The following is a 17,014-nucleotide window of genomic DNA, read 5'->3' on the forward strand; positions in this document are numbered from 1 at the left end:
TTCCAGGGTCTTGGTCATGGGAAGCCTTTCAAGTCCCCTCAAACCCCATTATCCAGACAGCCCTCCATCTCTCCCCCAGGTCATTGAGCAAAGCTTTCCCCTCCCTAAATATCCACTCGGCCTCTCCCTTCCCTGCATCTCCAGGAGTCCCCTTTCAAAGGTGAATGCTCCCAGGAAGGGCTGCATGGATTTCTTAGCATAGGCTCGGATCCCTTCACAAGAAGGGGCACAGGAATACATTTGATTCGGGGCATTAAGTCAGCAAATTTGGGTAAAAAGGCCACAGTGGGTCCTCTGAGTAGGGAGGGGTATGAGGGTCTCTGGGGAAATAGAAACACAGGTGCTGAGAGCGGCGGGGGCTGGGGGGAGGACTGAGCGCTGAGCAGAGGTCGTGGGGCTGAGTCCGAGGGAGTTTCTGTCTGGTTGGATGTCAGTGGGCTTCAAGAGGGGCATAAAAGCAGCCTTATTCCCAGTGGCCCAGAAATGGAAGCAACCCAGCTGTCCATGGAGAGGTGAACGGATAAACAAAATGAGGCATGGCATATGCACATATATACATTGTACGTATGCAGGCAACAGGATCTTATTCAGCCTTAAAAGGAAGGACATTCTGACACATGCTACAACATGGATGAAACTTGAGGACATCTGGCTCGTGAAATAAGCCAGATACAGTATGATTTCCTCTATATGATGTACTCAGAGTAGTCAGTAGTAGAGAGACAGAGCGTGACCAGGGCGACCCATCTGGCTGGACGTCCAGAAAGGGTCTCTCCTGGCTGCCAGAGTCCCTGCAGAGACAGGTGTAAAGCCGGAGGGACCGAGATTAGATCATGAGTGTGTAAGTGCATAAAGAATGGGGGGGGGGGTGCATCAGTCAGAGCCTGTCCCTGAACCTGGAGTGGAACCCAAGCCCCCTCCCCACGGCAGGTGTGTGTGTGTGGTCACAGCCACATCGTATGCTCTGACGGTCTGTGTGAATCCGCGGGCACTCAGGAGCATCCACAGACATAAGGCACATCTGTGCACCGACTGAAGAGCACAATGGGCCCGGCCAGGGCGCGCCGCGGTGCTGCTAGCGTGGCGATCGCACGTTCCGATGGATGGGGCGACGCTGCCTGCTCTGATCCCTAACTCATTATTAAGCTCCTCGCTCTTTGCAGACGCTCCCTGCGCCTCCCCCGCTCCGGGCTGCAGCGGCGCAGGCGCCGGGCCGTGCCGAGCGCCGAGCGGGGAGCGAGCGGCAGCGCTCCGGGCCGGGGTCCCGGGGGAGCAGGTGAGCGACCCGCGCCGCGCGGCCCCCAGGCCCTTGGAGGAGACGCCGCCCGGCCGCGCTGCGCCGGCGCCCCGGCCTTCCCTGCTTGGCAGTACCCGTCTTGCCTCTGTTGGCATCACCCCTCCTTCCCTTGCCTGGCATCCCTCCTCCCCCCTGCCTGGTATCTCCTCTCCTCCCGCCGGCCTGGCATCCCTCCGCCCCCCTCCCCGGTCTGGCATCTCCCCCCCTCCCCTTGCCTGGCACCTCCCTGGTCTCCCCCCTGCCTGGCACCTCCCTTCTAGTCCTTTCCTGGCACCTTCCTCTTACCTGGCACCTTCCCCTTACCTGGCACCCCCATCTCCCAGCCTGGCTTCTTCCTCCCCTCCTCCTTTCCTGATCTCTCCCGCTACTCCTGACTCTCTTCCTCCCCCTGCCTGGCACCTCCCCCCACTGCCTTTCTTGCACCTCTTCTATGACTGGCAAACTCCCATCCAGCCTCTTCTCTGATTCTTCCCCCTCCTCATCCTTGCCTGGCATCCTCCCTCCTCCCCCTACCTGGTACCTTCCCACCCACCCTCCCCTGCATTTCCCCTCTTTCCCTTTTCCTGGCACCCTCCTGCCTGGTACCTTCCTCTCCTCCCTTGTGTCTGACACCTTCCCTCCTCCCCAACTGCCTTGTACCTACTCTTCCCCATTGCCTGTCACCTTCTCCCTGCCTGGCACTTTCTAATCCTGCTCCTGCTTGGCACCTCCCCTCTTCTTCCCTCCCTGGCATCTTCCCTCCTCCCCCCTGCCTGGCACCTCCCCTCTTCCTCCCTCCCTGGCACCTCCCCTCTTCCCTCCTCCCTGGCACCTCCCCCCTCCCCCCTGCCTGGCACTTCCCCTCTTCCCCCGTGCCTGGCATCTCCCTTCCTCTCCCCTGCATGGCACCTACCTTCCTTCCCCTGCCTGACATCTCCCTTCCTCCCCATTGTCTGGCACTTTCCCTATCTCCACTTGGCATCCTCTTGCCTGGACACCTCTCTCCCATTCAGATTGTCCCTCTATCTCCCGCTGTCCTGCAGGGCACCTCCTTCCAACCCTGGGCTGGTAACACCTCCTCTATTGAATCTTCCTCCTCTCATTGCCTCCCCTTCCTCCTCACCCTTCTCAGAGTCACCCTCTGGCCAACACCACCAACATGTGACCCCAGACTGCTTTCAAGCCACCCCCATACCTAACAGCATTGCCCCTTCCTCATCCCCCACACCCCACCATCTGCCCAGGAATTTCAGCTCACAGGCTGTGTTCTGACCCAAGCCCACAGGGTCCACCAGGAAGCCTATGCACACAGGGACGGCCCAGTGTGAGCTGGGTAAATCACAGAGAAAGTCACCTCTACCTGCTGCCACCCCTGGGATTCCTTTGGGACATCCCTGAGCTCCAGAAGTCATCCTGGCCCCATCCTGGCTGATGGTCGTGACCTTCACCTCCAATGCCCAGCTCTCTCCTGTATTGCCAAGTCCCACAAATTTGCATTCCCCTGCCAGGGCCTGGGCTCTGCCAGGATCCTTTGTTCCTATCCCCTAGCTCTGTTCTGCCGCACCTGCTCTGTGCCTGCTTCCCGTGCGCACACTGCTCCCACCCCACACCTCCCCATGTGCCGCCCAGCCCAGGCTGGCCCTTGCCCGCGCCTCCATCCTGGGCCCTTCCCGCACACCTCCTGCCTTCCTCAGGCCTGTCAGGGAGTTTGTCCACACAGCAGGCCCCTTCAGCCTTCTTCCCCAGCCTCCTCAGGCCCCTTGTGAATCTGCCTCTAGGGCTCAGGTCTGGCCCGCCCCTCCCACTGCCCTCTTCTTTCAGATCCCCCTCAGAATGGGCCTCGGTGCTGCAGGCACGGTAGGCTCTGGGCCCGGGCACCGAGGGGGCACTGGATGACTCCCCCGCTGCAGGACCCTGCCACCTATGACTCCAGGCCTTCAGCACCCACCCGCCGTGGTACAGGTAGGCGCTGCCTCCCCCCCGCCAGCCCAGGAGCCCTGGGTTCCATTGAGAGTCGCTGGCTCTGGGCCCCTGGTCACACCCACGGCCTCCTCTTGGCCCTCCTCCCTGCAGCAGGACCTGTGGCAGTGCCCCTTCTTATCCCCTCTCCCACAGCTGGAGCCTCTGCCCAGACCCTGCTGACAGCTCCCTCCACCCTTGCCCTCCCTCTTGCTCAGCGTCCCCTCACCTCCTGTTGTCCTGCCTCTCAAAGCCAGTCGGAGCCAGGGACAAGTGAACCTGAAGCTGGGTTGTGGGTTCAGGTGAAAATGGTCTGGAGCTCTGGCTTGTGCCACTTTTTCGGCCCCCAAAGGCGCCCAGACACACACCTCCTCTCCCCTCACCTGTGTGTGAGTGCACGCATGCGCACCCCCCTCCGCGTGCACACATGCTCTCTGCCAGCTGAGAGGAAGCTGCCGATCCCTGGCACAACTTGGGCTATAGAAACTAACCCCCCAAACATGCCATGGCAAACATCTAAAAGCCTCTGGGACCCAAGCAAGGGTTTGCTCTTTGCAGGAGGGTGGTGGCGGCATCCTGGTTGTATGGCCTCGGGTGGGAGCCAGCCCTGCCCTGCCACTAGGCAGGCCTGGGGCTCTGAGGGCTCTCAGGCCCATTGCATGTGCGTTGGACCCTGCCGAGCCTCCCCTGGGCTTTATGAGAGGAGGACGGCCTGGGTAATCCTACGTCAGTCCCCCTAGTCCAGAAGGAAGCGCTGAGGCACCCCATGGGAAGACCGCATGCCTGCGAGCGACTTTCACCTCTGGGGAGGGGTTGCAGCTGGGTCTGAAGCCCACAATCTGGTCTGAGCTCACCTGTCCAGCCCCACCTGTCACTCTGGCTGCCTCACTGGTGGGAATCACCTGGCAACAGACTGGGTGCTGTCAGGGCCCTAAGAGTGTGGGGGACCCAGTCCCTGCCCTCTGGGCTGGCAGTACAGCTTGGGGAGCAGACTTAGCCATCCCATAGGACATACCAGAGTGGATGATTCAGGCCTCAGGGCTCTGAGGAGGGAGACATCAGGAAAGCCCTCAATGGGGGCAATTTGAAGTGGGCTTTCAGAGAACAGGAGGGTGGGGTAGGCTGGTGCCTGGGGTTGGCGGGGCGGGAGGCACCAAATTGTCTCCACTTCTCCTCCCTCAGAAGGAGCTGAGGAACTTCGCTCCCTGCCTGGGCTGCTCTGAAGGCCAGGGCATCCCTGCCTCCTCTCTGCCCTGTACCCCACTGGCAGGTTGTTCCCAGGGCAAAATGGTGTGGGACACTGGCTGCTGGGAGAGCCTGGCTGGCCCAGAGGTGGAGCAGCACTGGATGGCAGAGAGTACCATCATCCGGTCCTGGTTGCCATGGAAACGCAGGTGGTTCTAGGAGTTCATCAAGGCTCCCAGACAGAGGTCCTGCCGCTGCCCCGCAGTCTCACCACTGCCTGAGGTTAAGTGTGGACGAGCTCTTAGCTTGTGAGGCTGGTTTTAAATGCAAACTCCTAGAGAAAAGGTGTGAGCCAGTGCGCTAAATACCTTCTTTGGAGGCAGCTCTAAAGTTCTGGGGTGTCAGAAGATGGTGGCCAGGTCACATGGGGGTGCTGATGGGGCCACAGCTGAGGTCTCTGGGAGGTGCACCAAACCCAGGCCCCCACGTGGTGAGTCCTCATAAATTGTGACTGATTTGGGGTGCACTGAGACAAGCCCTGGGGGGCTCCCCATCAGCAATAGGTGGGTGCCCTGGGCTGCTCCAGGCCCTCCCTGAAGGAGGGGATCTTCCTGAAGGGATGGGCAGTGGGGGAAGGGAGGCTTGAGAAGATTGAGTCCCCAAGTGGCCCTGGTCACGAGAGGAATCGAGAGTTCATTCGAGGATTCCTGGGGGATCAGGAGCCCCGACCTCTCCGTGTGATGGAAGTGGTGAGGGATGAGGTGCTGGGGGAAGTTTCTGGTGTTTTATTTTGGAGTCCCATTAGCATAAAATTGGCCTGCATTCAGCGCGTGCAGTTGCAGACAGGGAGCCGGCTTTGACGCTCGGTGGCTTGGGCACGTGCTGTCATTTGGATGCTGACAGCCCGTGCTAGCGTCTAGACAGCAGCGCGGGCCCCAGCGAGCAGCAGCTGGAGGCTGTCTTCGCCCCAAGTGCCCGCGGTGTGATTGCAAGTGAGAGCTGGTTGTTAGTGAGCGTTAAGTGGCAGAGGTAATGAGCCGGAGGTGTCACGCGGGGGAGGTGTCACCGGGGGAGGCAGAGCTGCAGACGTGCAGGATGAGCCAATGGCCCTCCGTTCTGTCTGGATTCTGAGCCCTCTTGAATCGCTGCACCAGAGGGGTCAGCCTGCTTCTGGTGGGCACTCAGCTGAGGGAGGCTTTATTGTAAGGGCACAGCTGTGCCCCTGGTGCCCCATGCTCGTGTGGATGTGCAGACCCTCGGTAACTCAGAAGGGACCGTGGGAGAGGAGCTGCTGCCTTCAGCCTGGCCCACTTCTTCATTTGCTTCCCAAGCTGTGAAACCCATTTCTTTGTGACCCACACTTAAACTTCTAGGAAATTTGAGAAAAAGTCTCATGAGCATGTGGCCATTCAGGCCTTTACTGGAATTTACAAGGTTGGATCATCTCCCATATCAACCTTCTTTCCAGACTGAAGAACGTTCTGGGGGCTGGAGTGAGGAATGGCATGTTGTGAGGGAAGGGAGGGAAGGAGAGAAGAACAATGCAGGAAGATGGACTCCCCTCGTTCCCAAAGAGCTTGAGGTGGTTTGCGAAGACACCTGTAGTGAGGAAATTGGGACACAGGAGTGCAGGGTGGGGAAGGGATGTTGTAGCCAAGGACGGGGCTGGTGGACAACACGCAAATCAGGAGGCCCGGGCCCCTCCCACAGCGGGTACATGAGCCGTTACACTGCCTGTAAGACAAAAATCAAACCATTTGTCCCCAAAGACTGTGATTTTTGGCCATGAGACCCTGAGAAGTCTCTCCTGTGTGAGGAGATGGAGGGGCACTGTGTGACAATTTAAGCAATGTCCTCAACAAAGCCACAGCAGTTTCCTCCAGCTAAGCTGGGGGCTGACATAATACTGCGCAGCCGTATAAATCCTGCTGACCCTGCTAAATCCAAAGGTAAAATTTGGAACAACTAGAAGAATGTATCGCCTGTTAATATTTACAACAAAGTTTCTAATAATTATCAGGCAGCAGGAAAGCGTATTTAAAATGGGGCAGCAAGTGCAGAGTCACCTGCTTGGGGTAAGGGCATGATCCTCACAGGGAAACAAAGATCCTGATCAGCATGTGTGGCCAACAGGTGAGCGTGGGTGCAGATGGGAACCAGTCACACACCCTACCCCCAGATCCTGAGCCTACTGAGAAATAGACTCGGATGGCAGGGATTTACCAGCTGTAGGTCAGGGAAAGCTGGACCCCGATGAAAGAGGCTTGAACCGGAGACCCAGATATGGAAGGCAGATCTTACGCCTTCACTTGGGTTTGCTGACCTGGCACATGGGAGCACGGGGAGATGGGCAGCCTTTTGTCAGGAGACCCCCCTCAGGGGAGGTCAGGCCACGGGGAACAGCCCTGACTTCACCTTCCCACGACCCAGGAGAGGAACTTGTCCAGAAAGTGTCAGACCCTTCCAAGGGGGAGGAGGGGTGGGAAGAGGCAGCGGAGGATTCCAAGGTCTTCACTCCTGAAATAGAGTAGAAGCTTCTTTGTGAACACATAGAGACAAGAGAGGGTGCCCTTCACTGTGGGGGGTCAGACCATCCTGGTTGCTGGACAGTGGCATCAAAGCTCAAGTTCAGTCCTGGGAGTGACCTTTGCCCCTTACCCCTTCCTTCTCTCTCCATCAGGACAACCGTTGTATTTGATTTTTAAAAAATACTTTATTTTATTTTTTATCTTTCTTGTGGGGGTGGGGGTAGGCAATTAGATTCATTTTAATTTGTTTATTTTTAATAAGGATACTGGGGATTGAACCCAGGACCTTGTGCATGCTAAGCAAGCACTCTACCACTGAGCTGTACCCTTTCCCACCCCATTTTATTTGATTTTATTTCTTAGACACATCTCTAGTCCATCCACATGCCAGTCCATGCCACTGTTGTCTTCCCCCTGGACAACAAGGGGTGTCCCACACAGGGGCTGGCCCACCTCCAGGGGCGCCACATGGGCTTGTAACACAGGCCTGATCCATTTCATCTTCCATTTCGTCCAGGGCTTTGAGTTCCTTCCCTCACTCTGGGCCTTCACATGGGCTGTTTCCTTTGCCTACCACACCCTTCCAGCTCCCTTCACCTGCCTAGGTGCACTCATCTTTCAGGTCTCAACTTAAATCCCACCTCTTCCAGGGACACTTTCTCCCACCTGAGAGGCAAGCTTCCACCTTTTTTTGTCTTGTAGCATGTACCCAAAATTTAAAGATTTAATTGTCATGCTCCTTAAGGGCACAGACTACATCTGTCTTGTTCAGCACAGTACTGAAAATATTTCTTGAATGAATGAAGCGGTAGTGGAGAGAAGGTGGCTCTGACGGCTGATCCTGAAAGGATCCTGAGATTCCTTTGTACTGTTGGCCCTGCCCTCTCTACACTCCCACAACCCAAGGGTTTCTTGGAGGGCTTCTTGCCTGCCCACCTTGACCTGCTGACACCTGAGCTGCTCTGTGCAGGTGCTCTTGGTCATGCCTGGACAGTCTCTCTCCGATAGGACCTGTTCGCCGTGATCGTGGTAGTTCATGCCCTTTTCAGTTGTTCTTGTGGTGAGGGAGGCTCTTCCTTCCCGTGACCTTGATCTTGCCCTTGAAATTACAGAGAATGAACCCCTTCTGCTTCCATGATATCTGATTGCCTCCAGACATTTGAAGGCCCTCCTCCCACATGCCCTGTGTCTGCTCTCGGGACATCCAGCCCTGGCCTCTTCAAATGTTCCTTACCTAGGAGAGCCAGTGGGGGTTGGAGCCCCCTCAGTGGTACCAGGTGGCTTCGGAGCCACCCAGGCCTCCTCAGAGGATGAGCTCTGCCCGTTACCTGCTAGGCAGCCTTGGGCCAACACTTTGTTCTCTGAGCCTCAGCGTCTCCTCTATAAGGCAGGACTTAATACCCCATCTATAAAGATTCCTTGGGATGCTGAGTACCCAGCACTCTGCATAAGGCCAGCACATAGTGGATGCTGGGAGTCCCCCTCATCACTGTGTGGGTTAAAATGTGATGCTCGGTGCAGTACCCACTCCAGGTGTCACTCATCTTTGGACCCCAAAACACCAGCTATGGTGACCTGTGTCTCCCTTAACTCCAGCCCAGCCCCTGTCCTCAGTGATACCGTTGTCTCATTAGGGCTGATATCAGTGAGAAGTCCCAGGGCTCTCCACCCACCAGCAGGAAGTTCATCTCTGGTCCTGGTTCTGAGCACTCAGATGCAGAGTTACCTTGTGAGCATTAGCCATCTTTCCAGACAGCAGCTCGCCTCCAGCCTGATGCAGTCTGCATATTCGAGAGGCCTGCCTTCTTGACCTTTAAGGAAGTTTTTAGTTGGGGGGAAAATGTGAGCCAGCCAGTGTAGCTCAGGGGGGAGCCCTGTGGTCTGCTGGCTCTCCTGGGCTGTGAACAGATTCCATCCGGTCTCAGCAGCTGAATCAACAGCAGGGGCCCAGGTGGGTGGGCTGGGAGGAGGTGCTGCAGGAGAGGGGGGTGCCCGCCGGGTTGGGGGGCTGAGTAGAGGGAGGGGAAACTGAGCTCCAGCTCTGTCTGCAAATCCCACTCCACGCCTCCCCCACCAGCAGGAAGCATCGTGGTGCTTTTTTGCTGTTTCTTGCCTCAGTTTCCCCTTTGAGCCATTTTAACCAGGCCTCTTCCTTTAGGAGAAAACCCCGTCTTAGGAACTCTTTCAAAAATATGCCTGCTGGTGGTCGACACCCTGTCTGTAAAGACTGACCCCCCCCCCCCCGCCCGCCCGGCTCGCCACCGCTGCTGCAACAGCCTTCACATCCTCTGCGGCATGTGAGACCAGAGCAGTTGCTCCTGGATGGGAAAGTCGGAAGCAGGCTGGGGTCAGAATAACAGCAACCAGTGTTGATTGATGGCTTATTATGAATTTTAAGAATTTTACATGGGTTTAACTGATTTGTCCTCCCCACAACACTGTGAGGTAAGAGCTGGCACTGTCAGCACTTTTAAGATGAGAAACTGAGGTTACGGAGTTTCCCAAAGGTCAGAGAAGAGTCCCAGCTGGTGTCCCCAGCGTGCTGTGACCCAAACTGTGGCCCTCAAAGGGCAGAGCAGCCATGCTTTTGTACAGGCCCCAGCATCCCTGGTTCACCCTGCATCAGAGTTGTCCTCAGGCACAGGGCCCACCCCATTGCTTCCCATCAATTGTTGGGTCCCTAGGGGCGTGGGAGGGTCAGCCCCTAAAATAGGAAATGGGGGTGTGGTCGATTGCCAGCTCATGCCCCTTCAAAAAGGGACAGCCCCCCAATTCCATCTATGTTGCCAGATTTCCAGGGTTTTAAGAGATTCTAGAAGTCTAGCTTTCTATAGGAAAGCTTCCAGTTTTTAGGTTTTTTAAGAGTTTAAGATGCACTGTGGGCTAAGCGAAACCTGCCTGGCCTTCCCAGTTTGCAGCATCCGCATTGAGCTGTCCTTACCCCATCACCCGTCACTGCCATCCTTCAAGCCCAGAGCCCTAAACTGGTGCTACTCGGTGGGCCCCACTCTGAGACACACTGCATGAAGAGCTATTGTCACTTCAGGTGGTCTCCTGTCATCAATGACTCATAAACAAAAGGCAGAGTCTTGTCAACAACTTGAGGACCATCTCCCAGGTCCCTCCTGAGTAGAAGTCAGGGGTCCCAGGTTGAAAGCATCACTCTTCAGTCCTCAGTGATGTGCTGCTCATGGGAAGGGCCAAGACTCTTGGAGATGCACCCTCTCCCCTTGTCCATGTTCTCAACCCACAGCAGGGGCTGCTGAGGGAATTCAGGGCACTTTGACCACCAATGGGGGAGCAGTCAGATGGTGAGCAGAAAAGACCATTGACCTTGAGATCAGTACCTGGGAGTTTGAGCCCCTTCAACACTAGCTGGCTGTCTGGCTCTGAGTCAGTCACTAATCTTGTGTTCCTCATCTTTAAAGTGGGTAAACTCATAACATGCAGCCCTTTAACTTCCTGGGATGTTGAAAGAACCAAATTCAGTTATGAGGATTGAGCTTTTCTGTAAGCTATTAAGCTCCATAAAGATACACGTGGTAATTTGGAGGCGTCTGACAAGTCTCTCCCAACGTCTTGAGTAGGACGTACACACGTGGCCTGAATGCAGTGGCGTGCTGGGGAGTATTTAACAACTGACAGGGTGCGAAGGGGGAGCTGAGATCTGATTTGTATCCTTTGCTAATTTCCATGGTATAAATACTCCTACCGTAGCTGATTTTAAACTACCAACATGACACTCCAGCACATCACTGGATAGTCCTATGATTGAATAAATTTGCTGCCAATTGAAGACTAATCCCAAAGGGTGCAGACTGTTCAGAGAGAGGAGAGAAGGCTTTGTCCTGGTGCCTTTTTCACTACATTCAGTAAAGACTTGGCTGAAGAGAGAAGGTCATGCTCCCTGGATTTATGAATGACGCACAGCTGGAAAGGATGGTAAATATATTGGACGCAGAATCGAGATTCAAAAGCTCTTAGAATAATGGGCTAATTCTTACAAGATGTAGATTCTTGAGTCCAAAAAGGCAACTTTACAAGTATGCGATGGGAAGACATGTTTTGGCACAATCAAAGTAGAAAGAGAATCGAATTTTTAACTGACAGGAAGTTCAGTACAAGTCCAAAGCAGGATGGGTGGTTGCCTTCGAGTGATACATTAGTGACTGTGGAGGCTCCGTTCAGTCCTCTATGACTTAAAGAAAATGTTCATATTTTGTCCTCTCGCTTCTATTTTGCTCTTTACAATAACACAGTGAGAGAGGTGAGCTGATAGTAAAGCCATCTTAAAGATGAAGAGACTGAGGCTCAGAGAGGTTGGCACTTTTGTCCTTCCATCAATAGGTTGTGGAATAGACTCAAACTCAGGTCTTTCCGTCCCAGGGTCTGCCCACTTCTGAGCACTTCAGGCAAACCAGAGGTTGTGAGGGGAGAGGCTGGTGGTGCATGGACTGGCAGGATTAGTTTGGGGGAGCTGCCATAACAAGCTGCCAGACTGGGCAACCTTGACAGTGGAAATGTACTTTCTCACAGTTCCGGAGGCTAGAAGTCTGAGATCGAGATGTGGTTCCTTCTGAGGGCTGTGAGGCGAGGATTGTTCCAGGCTTCTCTCCTGCGGTCTTGGGCCGGTGTCTCCTCACACTGTCTTCCCTCTGTGTGTGTCTGTCTCAGTGTCCTGATTGCCCCAATTCTATGACACCAGTCATGCTGGATTAAGGTCACCTGTGTGACCTGCCTCATTGTAACTTGATTACCTCCTTAAAGACCCTATCTTCAAATAAGATCACACTCTGAAGTACCGGGGGTTAGGACACCAGCAAATGAGTTGGGAGTGGGGGAGACCCACCATTCAACCCACAACAGAGGGACTTTGAGAGCTGCCTTCAGAATCTGGAGCCATGTCTTAAGGAGGAGGGAGAAGGTTCTAGGTGGCAGAACCTCCAGGAGGTGACCGTGGGTCACACCCACCACGGGAAGAACCAAGGCCCGAGGAACAGTTTGACTTGCTGTCACTGTGGGGTCCCGTGGGCCCCTTGGCTGCTGGAACACCAGCTCCGCACCTGGCTCTGGCTTTCCTCCCATGGGAACTTGCGGAGCCTGAGGGAGGCCTCCCGCGCTCCTGTCCCCACAGATACCCAGGCTGCTTCTCGGTCCTGGCCACCCCTGCTGCCTCCGCCAGGGTTTGGGCGCAGCTCCCAGAAACTCAGGGATTCCTCCATCACCCTCAGGCCTGGCTGCAGCTGCTGGCTTCTCCACCTGTCCCCCAGGCCAGCTGCCCCACCAAGCCACAGCCCCTCCGAGGATAGTCGTTAGCCGGTGATTGCCTCTCTTTTCCAAAAGGAAGCCCGGAGCTCTGGGATGGGATATACTGGTCCTCCACCCTTCCTGCCTCGTGCCGGAGCTGTGGCCAAACTGGGGCAGGAGCTGACATGAGCTGCTCACATCTCCCACCCTGTTGATGCCTTCAGCCCCGTCAGTCCCTATTCGGTCCTCACACTCCCTGAGGGCTGAGGCTGTGTCTAGTGTGTGAGTCAGCAGCACTTCGTCCAAGAGCGTCATATAGTAGGTGCTCACTGAACATGTGGACGGCCGGCAGCGGAGGGGTGGGGCAGGGCGGGGGGTGGGGGAGGAGGCCCCGCTTTTCCTTCAGATGCCTCCATCAGCAGCTCCCAAACCTCAGCTTCTCTGTGCCGGACAAGCAGCCTTCTGAATTCTTAGGTTTCCCTCCAGTTGGTTCACCGCTTGTGGTGGCTTCTCCGTGTCTCCCCTTCCCTCCTTTCCTGCAGCTCCTAGCCAGGTTTCTACACAGGCTTCTCACGTAAGGCCCGCCTTACATACTGATGCTGCTGGTGGCCATTCTCTGCTCAAGGAAGCTTCTCGTGGTTTGGTAGAACCCTGACTCCCCATTGGCTCCAAGAGCCACTGTGATGGGCCAGTCTGAATAATCACCTGGCCGACCCCTCACAGGTACCCTCCATGGCACCTATGATGGCCCACAGGCTTAGCACTGGAAGCAAGTAATGACAGGCTATTCGGTAAGTGTTAACTCCATGCCGGATGCCATACTGAGGTCTGCACGTACACGCCTTCATTCTGATTCTTGCACCCACCTGTGAGTCAGGAGCAGGGGTCCCTGTCTTGCAGACGGGGAAAATGAGGCTCAGACGGGTTAAGTCACTTGTATAAGTTTATGGTCAGTCAGAGGCTGAGCCAGTGTGGGCCCAAGACTGCCTGACTCTAGAGTAGTGGTTCTCAACCCTGGGCAGTTTCACCCTCCAGCGACAAAGGACAATGTCTGAAGATGGGGAGAGGAGCCTCTGGTAGAATTTACATGAGGCTGCCCCCACAATAAAGAATTATCCAACCTGAAATGTCAACAGTGCCGGGGTTGAGAAGCCCTGTTCTAGAGTCCAAGCTCAGAGCCATCACACTGTGGAACCTGCAGACCCCACCCAGCGCAGGGGGTTCAGGACCCGGGGGAGGACAGGATCCCAGAGGACTGGAGCAATGGACAGCGCAGTAAGGCCCCTGGCCCAGAACAGGCTGGCTCACAGTGGCCGAGGCGAGTGCCTGGATCTGGGAGCAAGGGCACTGGGTCAGGACAGGCCAAGGGGCTACCTGGAGGGCATTCATTACACAGGTGGATGCGGGGCACCAGTTGGCCTGGTTGCAAAGTTGCGGAAACCAGGAGTGATGCACCAAGCAGGTCCAGGCCCTGAGACCACCCCACTCCGTCCCCTCTCCCCACTCACTCCATGGTGTATTTCAAGGCCTCTTGGTTGTCACCACAGCAGTTTGAGCCCCAGAGACTCACTTTGTGGGGACATGGGAGAGGCTGAGCCAGCTTTGACCATGAAATCCTTGATCACAGGCAGACCTCTCAATGCCACATACTTTTGCCTGGTGGCCCAAGAAACCTACGGCCCTCTGCACATAGATGAAGGCTTTTGCTGTTTGCTTGGATCATTTCTTCTACCCTTCTTAGGCCAGTTCTCCAGACCTGTGGCCATCCAGTGGTACCAGGAAGGCAGGATGAGGTGGCACTGGGGCAGCTGTGGCCAGGTAACCACATGCTCCCAAAGGAAGTGCCTAAGGTGGCTTGGTGGGCTAGACAGGGTGGCACGCAGACGTGGCAGTCCGTGTGCACGTGTCCCATCCTGGAGTTCCACGGATGCAGACATGTATGTCCATCTGTGAGGCTGGGAGAAGCCCCTGAAAGGATTCAAAGTTTAACAAGGATTCACTTTTTGGCTCAAAGGTAATTCTTACACAGGAACTAACACAACTTCCTCTGACACACTGACATTGATTTTAGACACCTTAATGGCAAATTTTCTAGAATTTATATTCCCAATGTTTAAAATGATCTGCTTGAGATTTTTTGAGTATATTTTAAAGGATAATTGAGGGCAATTCAGCTTAAATGTGCAGGCCTCTGGGGATCTTGATTTCCTTCTTTAAAAAGCAGGTGTTTGGGGAAGGCAGAGGTGTGTGTGTGTGTCTATCCCCAGCAGGCAGGCACTCCACAAAGGGTCGTCAGAGAGGCAGCTTGAGGTGAAGGGGAGAACCTAGGGACCTGGAGGTTGGGAGACCCGATCTGCAGTCCCAGACCCAGCCCGTAACAGCACAGTGACTTTTGGGCAGGTCCCCTGGCTTCTCAGCTCCTCCTTTTCCTTATCTTTAGAACGGGAATCCCGGCCCCCACCCAATGGGGTCTCTGTCAGAATCAGACAGGTTAATGTGTGTGACAGTGCTTGTTCGAAGCCCCAGACACGCCTGAGATGATGTCACTGTTATTAACCCCACAAACCAGGAGCACAGACAGTAGGTAACATCCCCCAGCACTCAGAAGCACGCTGGAAATCCCGAGTAGACTCGGAGTGGGCTCTCTCTACCCACACCTTTGAGATCTTGGGGTTCCTACCATGTGCCAGATACTTGGGATTTATCCACTAACAAGACAGAAAGATCCCTGCCTTTGGGAGTTTACATTCTAATGGGAGAAAGAGTGAATCACTCACATAACAAGCAAGTAGATATTATAGACTGGAGGAGGGTGTGCGGTACTGTGGGAGGAAATCCAGCAGAATGAAAGAGATAAGGAGCGTGCAGGGGAGGGGGAGGTGGTGGCTTCTAATAGGGCGGACAGATAGTGCCCCATTGAGAAGGGGACATTTGATCAAAGACTTCAGGGAGGTGACAGCATTAGCTGGAGGAAGAGCGTGCCTGGCTGAGGGAACAGCAGGCTCAGAACCCCAAGGCTGCCAAGTGCCTGGAGTTTCTGAAGGACCACGAGAAGGCCAGAGACTGGGGCAGAGAAAGGAGTGATGGAGATGCAGGAGGTAGGACCAGAGGGAGCAGGATGTGGCAATGGGACTGGGTCCTGGGACTGGCAGGACCTGACCCTTACTCAGAATGAGATGGGGGGGTCTTGGGTGAGTTTTGAGCAGAAGTGACACGATCTGACTCCCTTTCTTAAAGGAACACTCTGGTTGCGTGTTGAGAATAAACTGTTGGGCGCCAGGTAGGAAGCAAGCTCTTCATTATTCATGGATTGGACCAGGGTGGTGGCAGGGGAGAGGTGAGAAGGGGTTGGATTCTGGATCCAGAGCCAGCAGGACTTGCTTTCTGATTGGATGTGGGATGTGAAAAAAAGACAGGATTCCAGGATGGTGCCAAGGTCATGGGCCTGAGCAGCTGGAAGGAGGGTGAGGACTATGGGCAGAGAGCTGAGTTTGACGTAGAAGAGTGAGAGGTTCATCATGGGCGTATCTAGTAAAGGTCCAGGGGGAATGGACAGCTGGACACATGAGTCTAAGGACTGGGAGAGAAGCCTGGGCTGGAGGAAAACTTTGGGAATTGTCAACATATAGATGGTATTTAAAACTCTGAGTTTGGGGCAGGGGGAGGGTATAGCAGTGGTAGAGCACATACTTAGCATGCACGAGGTCCTGGTTTCAATCCTCAGTACCCCCATTAAAAATAATAATAAATTTAAAAGTTTTAAAAAGAATAGAACTCTGAGTTTGGATGATGGGTGAGATCTCCAAGGAATGATTACAGAGCAGTGTAGAGGACCAAAGACTGGCACTGAGGCACCCCACCCTGAGAGGGAGGGAGGACTGGACAGCCCAGGAGACTGCGAAGGGGCAGCCAGGAATGCAAGGGGAAAACCAGGAGAGGGAAGTGTCCTATGATCCAAGGGAAGAGAGTATTTAAGAGAGGAGCGAGTGATCAACCGTGCTGGATGCTGCAGCTGGGGAAGCAGGCTGATGCCTGAGTAGCGCCTGGAGGGCTGGGAATTCAGGGAGAACTGAGACAGCAAACCTAGACAACTCTTTAGAGAAATTTTGTTGCAACTGGGTAGTAACCAATGGGATAAGCAGGTTATGTGAGTGTTTTTCAGAGAGAGAATGTGTCATGCTGATGGGGGTAATCCCGTGGAGAGAGGAAAGCTGCTAATTTGATGGTGCGGGACAGAACTGCTGGAGCGATGCCCTCAAGTGTGTGAGAGGGGACGGAGCTCATACACAAGGGGATGGCCAGCTTTAGATTGGAGCACAGAGAACACAGCTGTAGGAACCGGGGGAGAGAGTTGCTGGGAAGCGGGAGGATGTAGTGGGAATATCTGGAAGTTCTTCAGCAGCACCTGCTTTCTCAGGGAGGTGACAAGCAAGGGCATCAGTGGGAATGAGGAGAGGGGAGGAGGAGCTGGAGGTTGGAGGAGGGAGAAGATGTAGAAAACTCATGTGGGGGAGTGGGGACGGGAAAGGATGTGAGTGGTCTAGGGGAAGAGTGGGACAGGGGGCAGGATGAGGCCAGTTGAAGTCCGAGCTCCAGAAATGACAGTGAGACCAGGTTGGGGCTGTTGTGTGTCTCCCCAGCCACATTCAAGTCCTGGGGTGCAGGGGAGGAGTTGGTGAAGCTGGATCCAACTCTTAAGTAAGAAAGTCAAGAGTCTATTCGAGGAAGGTTAAAATGGTAAATTTTGTTATGTTTATTTTACCATGACTAAACATTTTAAAGAGTGTGTGTAAGGGGGTGTGGTTATGATGAGGGGTGC

At 54.9% G+C, this 17,014-nt stretch overlaps 1 protein-coding gene across 2 annotated transcripts in view; it reads left to right on the top strand.

Annotated features, from left to right (window-relative positions):
- Positions 1–1,213: 1,213 nt before the first annotated feature.
- SMARCD3 (SWI/SNF related, matrix associated, actin dependent regulator of chromatin, subfamily d, member 3) overlaps positions 1,214–17,014 on the top strand; it is a 31,503-nt gene continuing 15,702 nt past the window's right edge. For both annotated transcript variants that reach the window (XM_064487203.1, XM_031455708.2), the window contains exons 1-2: positions 1,214–1,276; positions 3,098–3,238. In XM_064487203.1, the coding sequence (XP_064343273.1) occupies positions 3,200–3,238 (39 nt within the window). In that variant the 5' untranslated portion in view covers positions 1,214–1,276; positions 3,098–3,199. The remainder of the gene's footprint in view (positions 1,277–3,097; positions 3,239–17,014) is intronic.

The sequence above is a fragment of the Camelus dromedarius genome, chromosome 7, assembly GCF_036321535.1.
Source record: "Camelus dromedarius isolate mCamDro1 chromosome 7, mCamDro1.pat, whole genome shotgun sequence".
NCBI lineage: Eukaryota > Metazoa > Chordata > Mammalia > Artiodactyla > Camelidae > Camelus > Camelus dromedarius.